A 15212-nucleotide genomic window follows, 5' to 3' on the forward strand; every position below is an offset into this window, starting at 1 on the left:
GTCTGTAACCATCTCCGTTTTAAAAGCTTTTTAACAGTTATCGATTAGTGCTGGGCAACGATTAATCACATACAAAATAAAGGTTTGTGTTTACATAATATATATACCGTATATATGCGTGTACTGTGTATAATTATTTTGTGTGTGTGTGTAATATATATATATATATATACACATAAATGTATTTTAAATAAATACACACACACACATATATATTTAAGAAATATGTGTTATTTATATATTAAATATTTATATATAATATAAATATATACATGCAAATATTTCTTAAATGCATGCATATGTGTGTCTATATAAATATATATATATTTAAGAAATATATATATATACACAAAATAATTATACACATCACACATATATATTATGTAGTATATATATATAAATATTTCTTAAATGAATATATATATATAGACACATATGCATGCATTTAAGAAATATTTGCATGTATATATTTATACATAATTTATATTATATATAAATATAAATATTTAATATATAAATAACAAATATTTCTTAAATATATACATGCATGTGTGTGTTTGTGTGTGTGCATTTATTTATATATATATATAATATATATATATATGTGTGTGTGTATTTATTTATATATATATATATATATACACACACACACAAAATAATTATACACAATATATATACCGTATATATGTGTGCACTATGTAAACACAAACCTTTATTTTGGATGTGATTAATCGTTTCCCAGCACTACTTTTAAGCATTTCACTTTAGTTAATTAGCCAATGCTGATGGCTAGCTCAAAGAGGCTCGCGCGCCTGCAGTGTCATCACTCTGAGCTCTGAGCCGCGACGCCACACGCGAGACAGCAACACTATTGATGGGTCTGGGGACGGCCCTGCTCTATTGCACCGTCAGGACTCGAGCCCGTCTGCTGTTCCTGAGGCCGGCTCTCAGGACGGGTAAACACACACATGAGGGATGATCTGCACACGCGGCACTTGTGTTTAGCCGTTCTTTCAGAAATTGCATCGTCCAGCCAAGAAGACAAGAGAATTCCAGCATCTATTAACCTTTTCACGGTCGCTAAAGGCCAAATTAATAATTTCACGTAGATCACACACAGGAAGGCAGAACAGAGCTGGACTCTCGCTGATAACAATGCGTTTAACACAACAATAAGGTTCATTAGCTAATGTATTAACTAACATGAGCAGTACATTAGTATTTATTATCTTTGTTAATGTTAGTTAATAAAAATCCAGCTGTTCATTGTTTGTTCATGTTAGTTCACAGCGCATTAACTAATGTTAACTAATACAACCTTTGATTTTAATAACGTGTTAGTAAATGTTGAAATTAAGATGATTAAGATTAATAAATGCTGAAGAAGTATTGTTCATTCTTAGTTCATGGTAGTTAACTAATTAACCTTATTATAAAGAGTTTACCCCACATGGGTACATTTTTTGAAATTGAGATGTATACATCATATAAAGCTGAATAAATAATCTCTCCAGTGATGTGTGGTTTGTTAGGATAGGACAATATTTGGTCGAGACACAACTATTGAAAATCTGGAATCTGAGGAGCAAAAAAAATGTAAACATTGAGAAAATCTCCTTTAAAGTTGTGCATTTATGTTCACGATTGTGCTGCATTCACTCACAAAAATACATGTTTTATATATTTACGGTAGGACATTTACTAAATATCTTCATGGAACATGATCTTAATATCCTCATGATTTTTGTAATTAAATGGTTAACGGTGACGTTTGAGATGTTGTGGATGCTCTGGTTTAATATGCAGAATGAACTGAGTAAACACGGACTCTGTTTGTTTGAGCTCAACACAGCAACACTGACTCAGTTCTGACACACTTCAGCTGCGAGGATACACACTGAACAACAGACACACACTTCAGCTGCGAGGATACACACTGAACAACAGACACACACTTCAGCTGCGAGGATACACACTGAACAACAGACACACACTTCAGCTGTGAGGATACACACTGAACAACAGACACACACTTCAGCTGCGAGGATACACACTGAACAACAGACACACACTTCAGCTGCGAGGATACACACTGAACAACAGACACACACTTCAGCTGCGAGGATACACACTGAACAACACACACACACTTCAGCTGCGAGGATACACACTGAACAACAGACACACACTTCAGCTGCGAGGATACACACTGAACAACAGACACACACTTCAGCTGCGAGGATACACACTGAACAACAGACACACACTTCAGCTGCGAGGATACACACTGAACAACAGACACACACTTCAGCTGCGAGGATACACACTGAACAACAGACACACACTTCAGCTGCGAGGATACACACTGAACAACAGACACACACTTCAGCTGCGAGGATACACACTGAACAACACACACACACTTCAGCTGCGAGGATACACACTGAACAACAGACACACACTTCAGCTGCGAGGATACACACTGAACAACACACACACACTTCAGCTGCGAGGATACACACTGAACAACAGACACACACTTCAGCTGCGAGGATACACACTGAACAACAGACACACACTTCAGCTGCGAGGATACACACTGAACAACAGACACACACTTCAGCTGCGAGGATACACACTGAACAACAGACACACACTTCAGCTGCGAGGATACACACTGAACAACAGACACACTTCAGCTGCGAGGATACACACTGAACAACAGACACACACTTCAGCTGCGAGGATACACACTGAACAACAGACACACTTCAGCTGCGAGGATACACACTGATCAACAGACACACACTTCAGCTGCGAGGATACACACTGAACAACAGACACACTTCAGCTGCGAGGATACACACTGAACAACAGACACACTTCAGCTGCGAGGATACACACTAAACAACAGACACACACTTCAGCTGCGAGGATACACACTGAACAACAGACACACACTTCAGCTGCGAGGATACACACTGAACAACAGACACACACTTCAGCTGCGAGGATACACACTGAACAACAGACACACACTTCAGCTGCGAGGATACACACTGAACAACACACACACACTTCAGCTGCGAGGATACACACTGATCAACAGACACACACTTCAGCTGCGAGGATACACACTGAACAACAGACACACACTTCAGCTGCGAGGATACACACTGAACAACAGACACACACTTCAGCTGCGAGGATACACACTGATCAACAGACACACACTTCAGCTGCGAGGATACACACTGAACAACAGACACACTTCAGCTGCGAGGATACACACTGAACAACACACACACTTCAGCTGTGAGGATACACACTGATCAACAGACACACACTTCAGCTGCGAGGATACACACTGAACAACAGACACACTTCAGCTGTGAGGATACACACTGATCAACAGACACACACTTCAGCTGCGAGGATACACACTGAACAACAGACACACTTCAGCTGCGAGGATACACACTGAACAACAGACACACTTCAGCTGCGAGGATACACACTGAACAACAGACACACACTTCAGCTGCGAGGATACACACTGAACAACAGACACACACTTCAGCTGCGAGGATACACACTGAACAACAGACACACTTCAGCTGCGAGGATACACACTGAACAACACACACACACTTCAGCTGCGAGGATACACACTGAACAACAGACACACACTTCAGCTGCGAGGATACACACTGAACAACACACACACACTTCAGCTGCGAGGATACACACTGAACAACACACACACACTTCAGCTGCGAGGATACACACTGAACAACAGACACACACTTCAGCTGCGAGGATACACACTGAACAACACACACACACTTCAGCTGCGAGGATACACACTGAACAACACACACACACTTCAGCTGCGAGGATACACACTGAACAACAGACACACACTTCAGCTGTGAGGATACACACTGATCAACAGACACACTTCAGCTGCGAGGATACACACTGAACAACAGACACACACTTCAGCTGCGAGGATACACACTGAACAACAGACACACACTTCAGCTGCGAGGATACACACTGAACAACAGACACACACTTCAGCTGCGAGGATACACACTGAACAACAGACACACACTTCAGCTGCGAGGATACACACTGAACAACACACACACACTTCAGCTGCGAGGATACACACTGAACAACACACACACACTTCAGCTGCGAGGATACACACTGAACAACAGACACACACTTCAGCTGCGAGGATACACACTGAACAACACACACACACTTCAGCTGCGAGGATACACACTGAACAACACACACACACTTCAGCTGCGAGGATACACACTGAACAACAGACACACACTTCAGCTGTGAGGATACACACTGAACAACAGACACACACTTCAGCTGCGAGGATACACACTGAACAACACACACACACTTCAGCTGCGAGGATACACACTGAACAACAGACACACTTCAGCTGCGAGGATACACACTGAACAACAGACACACACTTCAGCTGCGAGGATACACACTGAACAACACACACACACTTCAGCTGTGAGGATACACACTGAACAACACACACACACTTCAGCTGCGAGGATACACACTGAACAACACACACACACTTCAGCTGCGAGGATACACACTGAACAACACACACACACTTCAGCTGCGAGGATACACACTGAACAACACACACACACTTCAGCTGCGAGGATACACACTGAACAACAGACACACTTCAGCTGCGAGGATACACACTGAACAACACACACACACTTCAGCTGTGAGGATACACACTGAACAAGAGACACACACTTCAGCTGCGAGGATACACACTGAACAACACACACACACTTCAGCTGCGAGGATACACACTGAACAACAGACACACACTTCAGCTGCGAGGATACACACTGAACAACACACACACACTTCAGCTGCGAGGATACACACTGAACAACAGACACACACACACTTCAGCTGTGAGGATACACACTGAACAACAGACACACACTTCAGCTGCGAGGATACACACTGAACAACAGACACACTTCAGCTGCGAGGATACACACTGAACAACAGACACACACTTCAGCTGCGAGGATACACACTGAACAACAGACACACACTTCAGCTGCGAGGATACACACTGAACAACACACACACACTTCAGCTGTGAGGATACACACTGAACAAGAGACACACACTTCAGCTGCGAGGATACACACTGAACAACACACACACACTTCAGCTGCGAGGATACACACTGAACAACAGACACACACTTCAGCTGTGAGGATACACACTGAACAACAGACACACACTTCAGCTGCGAGGATACACACTGAACAACAGACACACTTCAGCTGTGAGGATACACACTGATCAACAGACACACACTTCAGCTGCGAGGATACACACTGAACAACAGACACACTTCAGCTGCGAGGATACACACTGAACAACAGACACACTTCAGCTGCGAGGATACACACTGAACAACAGACACACACTTCAGCTGCGAGGATACACACTGAACAACAGACACACTTCAGCTGCGAGGATACACACTGAACAACACACACACACTTCAGCTGCGAGGATACACACTGAACAACAGACACACACTTCAGCTGCGAGGATACACACTGAACAACACACACACACTTCAGCTGCGAGGATACACACTGAACAACAGACACACACTTCAGCTGTGAGGATACACACTGAACAACAGACACACACTTCAGCTGCGAGGATACACACTGAACAACACACACACACTTCAGCTGTGAGGATACACACTGAACAAGAGACACACACTTCAGCTGTGAGGATACACACTGAACAACAGACACACACTTCAGCTGCGAGGATACACACTGATCAACAGACACACACTTCAGCTGCGAGGATACACACTGAACAACACACACACACTTCAGCTGTGAGGATACACACTGAACAAGAGACACCTGAGAAACACTAACGAGAGATTCTCACACACACTTATTCTTTATAAAGATCCAGAATGTGCCAGTGATGGATATGATTCATACGCTACATCACAACTAACCAAGTACATTAATACTCTCCAAAACTCATGATAAACTCGTCATAAGCTAAAATCTAATGGGGTCAGTTAAATTGTAATGCATCAAAAGCATTTCACTAATATTTGATATATTTAAACTTATATCGGGTAATGGTTAGTTTGTTCATAACTTCAGGAGCAGAATGAAGTCTCTCACAGTTTGATGACCCTGACCAACAAAGACTCGAGCCCAGAGTGACCACACACACACACACACACGCACACACACCTGGTTCACTATCTTTGTAGGGACTTTCCATAGTAGTAATGGTTTTCATACTGTACAAATTGTATATTCTGTCCCCATTACACTAACCCGACCCCTAAACCTACCCATCACACACACACACACACACACACACACGCACACACACCCATCATACAAAACTTTCTGCATTTTTACATTAAAAAAAAAAACCTCATTCTGTATGATTTATAAGCTTGTTTCCTCAGTTTAGGCCCACAGTGACACGAGTCCCCATGAGTGTGTGTGCAAGTCCCCACCGTGATAGAAAAACATGTACACACACACACACACACACACACACAGGCGATGTGGAGCCCAGCTGATTGATCAAGTGTGTCTGGACTGTTTTGGGTCCAGCCTGAATTTTTAAACTTCTTGGACGCCAGACCAGAGACCAGCCACACACACACACACACTGCTGAAAGAGTCATTTCTGCCTGACCACAATAACTGACTCGAATGAAAGCCAGCAACATAAACATCAGCCGCATCGTTAAATCGATAAAATATTGTAGAATATTGTCTTTTAAAACCCCATATGTAACCTGTAAATCTGCACAGTGGGATTATGGGTAATACGAGCTCAAAATAAGCTTATTTAGTGCAAGTACTAACAGTAAATCCCTCATTCCTTGCATGTCACTGATAAATTACTCCGAAGCACAATGATGTTTATGAAACCAACAGTTTCATGCACTTTAAATAATAAAAAAAATTCATTCTAGTTTTTTATGGAATATTATGTTTATTGTAAATGATTTATCGGTGCACAACATTATTGCTTTAATAATCTTGAATCAGAATAAGTTCCTCTTGCAGGATGACGAGGGCGGGGCTATAACCTGTCACTCACATGAGATCAGCCAATAGCAAACCACAACCATCCAATCAACTCCCCACAGACACAATCAGGCCCCGCCCACATGTGTTCTTGTTCTGAAGCGTTTCTCTCGGTATACGACACACTAGAGGAGAAAAGACCAGCGCAACTTCCCTTTCATGACGAGTTTAAGGTTATTATGTTTGGCAGTGAGACGCATAATGTTCCTGAAACTCCCTCTAGTGGTAAAAACAATGCGATTTCCTTTAATTACAAGCTATAAACACTTTATGTATTTATGTTAACACACAAAGCATCTTCATAAAAAGCACTGACCATTATATAAACCCAAGATATCAGACTCGTGATTTGTCATGGCTGTGACGTACCTTTTTGGCTTTGTTCTTCTTCTCATACGTGTCTGAGAGCGGTTTCTTCTTGGCTTGTAAGACGGCTTTAGAGAACAGATCCTCAAATTCTTTGGCGTTTATGATATCGGGCTCTTCCAGCGAACTCCAGAGTGTGTTATTACTGTAAAACACACACACACACACACACAGCAGTGATCGATCAGCGTTTGTGAACATGAGACAATGGCTCTTAAAATAACACTGATGGAGGAACAGATGTGAAATGTTGCAGTCATACGGGCGAACAGCATTCGTTTAACGTTTATTTCTACTTTCTGAGGTCATTGCTGTGCTGTGATTCCATTTAAACTGAATATAAAGACACTGGAATTGATCTGAAGTTTTTTTTTTGAACGATTCTCTCAGACTACTCTCAGTATCGTGGATGAGAATGATTTGGTTTCTGCAGTTGCTGAGAAACACGAGCAACACAAACAGGCCGACGGTGTACGAGGGAGTCTTTACACAGTCTGGTTTCCACTCCTCTATCCCGAGGGAATCTTTACACTGGTGTTCAGGGACAGGCATCAAGCTGGTTTAGATCGTACCCACCATTTAGTCTTTTTAAAAGGAAAAAAAAATCGAAGATAACGTCAGTAAATTACGGAGTGCAGCAAGGCTCTGTGTTCGGACCTCTGCTATTTTCAATACTTGGTAACATCACAAGAAAGGTTTTATTGGACCAAAAACCTGTACACAGAACCTATTATAATATAATTTGCATTTGGAAGGATGTTCTGTAACTCCGTCCTCTGCAATTAAAGACCTGGGAGTTATATTAGACAGCAACTTAATTTTAAAAAATCATATTTCCAATGTTACAAAAACAGCCTTCTTACGCCTCATAAACATCGCTAAGTTCCGGAACATGCTCTCGGTTTCTGATGCAGAAAAGCTAGTTCATACATTACTGGGATGCATTACTAGCTGGTTGTCCTTCATTCTCAATAAAAAAGCTACAATTAGTCCAAAATGCAGCCGCTAGGGTTCTTACCAGATCAAGAAAATAGGATCATATAACATACATTTTATAATCTGGTTACTATGAAAGCTGGTTTCTGCCACAAAATAAAAAAATAAGGTAATTGCTCAAAATTGCAAGTTTACATCTCACAATTCAGAATTGCGTGATATAAAGTTCAATTGTATGTTATAAAGTCAGAATTGCGTGATATAAAATTTAAATTGCGTGATATAAAGTCATAAAGAGATATAAACTCGTAATTCTGACTTTTTTTCTCAGAGTTGCATGTTAATATCTCACAATTATGACTTTATAACACGCAACTGAGATAAAGTCAGAATTGCATGATATAAAGTAGCAATTGTGAGATATAAAGTCAGAATTGCATGATATAAAGTTCAATTGTGAGATGTAAAGTCAGAATTGCATGATATAACGTTCAATTGTGAGATATAGTCAGAATTGCATGATATAAAGTTCAATTGTGAGATATAAAGTCAGAATTGCATGATATAAAGTCGCAATTGTGAGATATAAAGTCAGAATTGCATGATATAAAGTTCAATTCTGAGATATAAAGTCAGAATTGCATGATATAAAGTCGCAATTGTGAGATATAAAGTCAGAATTGCATGATATAAAGTCGCAATTGTGAGATGTAAAGTCAGAATTGCATGATATAACGTTCAATTCTGAGATATAAAGTCAGAATTGCATGATATAAAGTCGCAATTGTGAGATATAAAGTCAGAATTGCATGGTATAAAGTTCAATTCTGAGATATAAAGTCAGAATTGCATGATATAAAGTCAGAATTGTGAGATATAAAGTCAGAATTGCGTGACAAAGTCGCAATTACATGTTATAAAGTCAGAATTGTGAGATATAAACTCAAAATTCGGAGAGAAATTTTTTTCCCCTTAGAATTGACTCGCAGTTGCAAGTTTATATCTCACAATTCTGAGAAAAGGAGTCAGAATTGCGAGATATAAACTGAGATAAATATTACAAATATTTATATATATAAAAATATATATATATATCAATATATATATATTTTTTAAAAGTCGCAAATATCTTTTAAAATGTTTTATTCTGTGTCGGAAACAAGCTTCCATTGGTTACCTATTAAGTTCCGTATCATTTATAAAGTCTTGCTACTGACCTATAAGGCCTTAAACAGTTTAGCTGTGTATTTAACTGATCTTCTATCGCCTCACAACCCATCACGCTCTCTAAGGTCACACACTCTGGTCTTCTGACAGTCCCTAGAATATCCAAGTCCACTAAAGGAGGAGAGCGTTTCCACATTCGGCTCCTAAACTCTGGAAGAGCCGTCCTGATAATGTTCTGGCTCAGACTCTCGCAGTTTAAATCAAGATTAAAGGCGCATCTCTTTAGCCTAGCATTGCCATAATGCACTTATAACCTTATACTCCAGTTCAAATGCACATGATTATCTGCGTAATGTTATGAACAGCAGCTATGCCAATTATTTCCTATTTGCTTCTGTTTTATCTTGGGACGCACTTTCTGTAGAGCTGATGTATTGTGAAAAGCACCATGCAAATAAATGTGAATTGAATATATTAATGATAAAAAAATAACACTGGCTGAGAGTGTAAAATGCCAGTATTTTCAAGCTCAATGATCAAACTCTTTCATAAAACACACAGAAATGCAGTAAAAGCCACAGATGTCATGGCTAAGAAGTGCGAGTGTGATGATGTAATATAACAGCACTACTGTAACATTTACTGCAGGCGCGTGTGGTGAAGAATCACTGTATCCTTTTCTAGGCCCGTAAAGCTGCTCATATAAACACTTGAGCACGCAGCGGAAGCTCATTGAGCCCGTGACACAGATGCATGAACACAGCACTGTGTGTGTGTGTGCGGTTTAACGCTATTTTCAACTGAATATTAATAATACGGATTAAAACTGATCATTTACATTCATGCAGTTGGCAGATGCTTTTATCCAAACTGATTGCATTCTAAGTATATATGCGATCGGTTCATGCATTTTCAGGGAATCCAACCAATGAACTTGGCATTGCTAGTCGATATGATATATTTGTGGCAATACTTTACAATAAGGGTCCCATTAGTTTATGCAGACGGACAGAGACATCTCTGAATGCGTTTCAGTGATTAAAGTGATTTTAATGTTGTTTATGTGTGTATGTGGAGTTATTAATCTGCTTTAACACACACCATGTGTAAGTTCATAAGTGGACAGCATTGCTGAGTATTTTCTGCTTAAAACTGCAGTGAACCAAAGACAGTCTCAAAAACACGGTGTGAAATCGCTGGTGTTTCTGACGTCACACACTACCTTGACCAATCAGATCAACGTGTGATCGTCTACCAGTGGATCTCTGAATGAGTGAGAGAGTGGAGGCGGGGCTCATTTGCATATTCATAGAACCAGGCATACTAAATGAGGGAAGGGTGTCGAGTTACATTCAAGATATTTTAAGGCTTTTTTTTTTTTAAACGCTTAAATATGTAATTTTGGTGATCAAAGATAAGTTTTAATCGATACAATTATTGACTAAGAGGGAGTTTAAGGCCAGAACCATTTATGTTTGACAGACATTTTGTACTAAGTGCAAATAGTACGGAGCGCCTAAAGGGACATGGTGATGGACAAAATATAAGATGGGAGGAAATATAATATGTCAATGTTTTTGCGTTTGCTCGCAAAACCTTTGCGTTTCTCAGGTGAATGCAATTGAAAACAACGTTTCTTGGGGAAATGCCAAAGTTTTGCAAAAGAGCGCAAAGGTTTTGTGAGCGAACGTTAAGTTTCTCGGGGGGTATTTCCAAATTATTATGAATTTTTTTGCAGATATTTTGGAGAATGTTGGAAACTAAATAACATTAGAACCTATTGACTTTCATTGTATAGGAAAAAAAAAAATGTTGCGTTTCAATATTGCTCTTGTGTTTCACAGAAGAAAGAAAGAAAGTCATACATGTCTTGTGTCTGGTGTAGAGGACTTACTTATTGTCCTGAATCTGAATGCGGTTCCAGTAAAGCGGTTTCATGGGGCAGGCCGGTTCCACCGCAGGTTTACGAGGCGCTTTCTCAACCGTCGGCCCGAATCCAGACCAGCCGAGAGCCGGAGGAGGAGGCGGGCCGAAGCCCGGGATTGGTGGAGGAGGCGGCGGGGCTCCAGGGAGACCTGGAGGGGGCGGGGCTGGGGGAGGACCCCCGGGGAGGGGCGGTGGAGGGGGTGGAGCTTGTGCTCCTGGAAGGGGAGGAGGAGGGGGCGGAGCTTGTGCTCCTGGAAGGGGAGGAGGAGGGGGCAGAGCTTGTGCTCCTGGAAGGGGAGGAGGAGGGGGCGGGGCATGTCCAAACCCAGGTAAGGGTGGAGGAGGAGGAGGAAGAAAGGGGGCGGAGCTACCTGGAAGAGGAGGAGGTGGAGGCGGAGCTCCAGGGCTCACACCTAAACTCACACTAATGGAGTCCAGGTTGAGTTTTTTAGGCAGGCTGGAGCTGGAGTTCAGGGGTCTTGTGTCGTCACCCTCGGGGGTTTTGATGAAGGTCTCGCGGTCGGTCTGGATACACACATTGCGGAAGCTTTTGGGCGGCAGGTCGTCTTCGGTGGACACACACACCTCCTGAAGCTCGCGGCGCTCCCGTACGGAGACACACGCCTGTTCCTGCTGGATCCCGTCGATGCGCGACTGCAGGCGGGACACGGCCTCCGCGTGTTCGCCTCGGACCTGGAAGAGCCGCAGCTCGAAATCCGCCTGGATTCAAAAAATGACAATTATTATTAGTCACGACGGTCAATAAAAAGAACATCAGGGTTCGTACAGATACTGTCAAATGAAATTCCAGGACTTTTAAAGTAGTACTTTTTTCTTTTCTTTTTTGAGGACTACAATCAGAGAAGTGATTTATCAAACAACATCTTTATTATGTTTTAAATTCTAAAAAAAAAGGTAAATCGATAAATTAAAATAAACTAATAAAACAAAATGGTATAAATAAATTGCAGCAGATGCAATGACTGTGGAAACTTTAACCATTGAAATGATACGATGACAAGATATCGCTTTACTTTTTCCTCACATGAATATATGATTGACTTGAATAAAAGCTGTAATATATATTTGAATATTTATATGAGCAATATCCCGCTAGATCTATATCAGACGGGCTGCAGCGTTAATTGTGTGTGAAAAGATTGTTTTATCAATTCAAGTAAAAATTATTATTTTTTCAAGCACTTTTCAAATACTTCTTCATAAAAACGGCTGTTTTCAAGGGTTTTCCAGAAATTAAATTTCAAAAAGTCAAATTCAAGCCCCTCGTACGAACCCAGATCAGAAGATCTCAGAAACTGCACAGTTGAAAACCACTAGTTGTGCATTGCTAAACAATATAATATGTTTTAATATAAAAACTAGTAAGTTAGGGCTATTATTCACAAGAAACACTGAAAAACACTAAATCACACGCATCAGTTGTAATGGTTTCCGTCAGTCCGCTGTGGGTTCAGAGCGGCACATTTACACTCCTCCAGTCAGAGATGATGGAGGGTTTTCCTGAGCGAGCGCGACCGCAGATCTCGAGACGATCAGCAGTAACACATCATCTCGTCCAGCATCTGGAGTCCATCAGGACATCCGGCTCTCCTTCATGCCCTCACATTCAATATCACCGTGTACAGGCTCAGGTCAGCACATTAAACACTAGAAGCTCATGAACCTGCACAGCGGCACGGTGCCTATGAGGACGAGACGCTCTCCATGTACAGGCAGACCAAACATCATTCAGACATCAGACATCATGTTTGATATTATTTACTAGTGTGTGCGGGACACTACAGTTCATTTATGTGAGTGAGGAGAGCAAAATAAAGTGACATTATACCCAATAATTCTTCATACAGTGACTACCAGTAAAAATATGGGACCAAACATGATTGGGCCACTTTGAGCAGATCATGTGTTCTTCAGTGTTTTGTCTGTAATTGCTAATGCTCTTTTCACACACACACTGAACACAATGAAGCATTGCTTGGTCACTGGTTGAGCTAAACTGGTATTATCTAATTGTGTAGTTAAATTTACCAGCTGACAGATATTCAACATAATTCATGTGTGAGACAGTCTAACAGTGTGTGTGTGTGTGTGTGTGTGTGACAGTCTAACAGAAGGACGGACAAAACCTGTCAAATATCAACTGTGTGTGTGTGTGTGTGTGTGACAGCCTAACAGAAGGATGGACAAAACCTGTCAAATATCAACTGAGTTCTGCTCATATTTTATCATCATTTTATAAACTATAGTGAATAAACGGATGATGTGAAAAATGTTGAAGGAGTCTGAGTGATGTTGGTTTGACTGTATACACACACACACACACACACACACACACACACACAGTAACTCTCTCTCGCTTCTAAAGCTGCATGTATGTGATGAGGAACGGAGCAGAAGTGTTGATCGGGGAGAGTTTGGCTCTCGCTCGTAAAACAGTCGCTCGTCTACGTCACGGATTTTCCACGTCGGCTCTCGTGGTTTTATATACTTTCAGAAATGATAAAACATCATGTTGTCCAGACTGCGAGTGCACTGCTGGAGCGCCGCTCATAACTTCCAGTAAATCTGCGTTTAGTGCTGAGCTGACAGCAGGACAGAAGCCGAGTTTAGAGGAGACATCACATGAACAGTTCTCCGTTTCCTTAATACATCAGAAAAAAAAAATATATAATTTAATATTAATAATATTAGTATCATTGAGATACTACTATAGCTTTTTTTTCTGTTTTCAGTTTAATTTTATGGTGTCTTTTCTCTTTTATACCCACACATATACATAGGTTTTTTAATTTCAGTTGTAGTTATTTTGGTAAAATGTTATAAATAAATAAAATAACATTTCTTATTTGTTAAAGACGTTTGTTTTTTAGATCGTTTTTTTATTGGGGGGGTTAAGCTGTGGTGAGGGTAAAAACTTAAACATCACCGATATTTTATTTCTGACTTATGTTGTTCATGTTAAAAAAACTAAACAAAAATGTATAATTTATTTAATTACATTACAGATAGCTAGAGTATATCATATTGTATACGTAATATACAGTAGTCAACATTTGAAGTGGATCAAAACCTTTCATCAAAGTTATACATGAATTTTGAACATTACCCGTTCTTTAGGACAACTTTGATGAACTTTTTTGATCCACTTCAAATGTCGACTACTGTATAATATAATTTAGGCAAAATTACACAAATATTGTGTGTAAAATTCTTTACATTTCTTTTAAAGTTTATTTTATTTCAAGTTAAAAATATGTTTTTATGGTTAGCTGTAATAACCGTTGTCAGTCAGAAACAGCGTTATATAACTGGTGGTGTGTGTGTGTGTTAAACTGGATTACACCGTCTCTCCTGACATCTAGTGTTCACTGTCAGTACTGCAGTTTCTCCACTTACAAGCAGTTTCTCCAGCTCCTCTTTACTCTCTCTCTTCAGCTGGAGGAGGGCGGCCTGGTGCTCTGAGGAACACACACACACACACACACACACACACACACGCGTGCACACAAACAACACACAACACAGAGTTAGCCTCTTATCTGATGAAGAGTGCATCATTAGGCATGTTTCCATTATAGATTTGCACAAAACGTTTTTTTGTTGTTGTTTTTTTAC

General features: G+C 40.6%; 1 protein-coding gene across 2 annotated transcripts in view; it reads right to left on the reverse strand.

Annotated features, from left to right (window-relative positions):
* The window catches only part of LOC307009569 (formin), a 97129-nt gene that overhangs the window by 50939 nt on the left and 30978 nt on the right, over positions 1-15212 (reverse strand). For both annotated transcript variants that reach the window (XM_079633406.1, XM_079633407.1), the window contains 3 exons: positions 14994-15055; positions 11545-12296; positions 7551-7692 (listed from right to left, as the gene is read on the reverse strand). In XM_079633406.1, coding sequence (XP_079489532.1) covers positions 7551-7692; positions 11545-12296; positions 14994-15055 — 956 coding nt within the window. The remainder of the gene's footprint in view (positions 1-7550; positions 7693-11544; positions 12297-14993; positions 15056-15212) is intronic.

The sequence above is a fragment of the Phoxinus phoxinus genome, assembly GCF_949152265.1.
Source record: "Phoxinus phoxinus genome assembly, chromosome: 13".
NCBI lineage: Eukaryota > Metazoa > Chordata > Actinopteri > Cypriniformes > Leuciscidae > Phoxinus > Phoxinus phoxinus.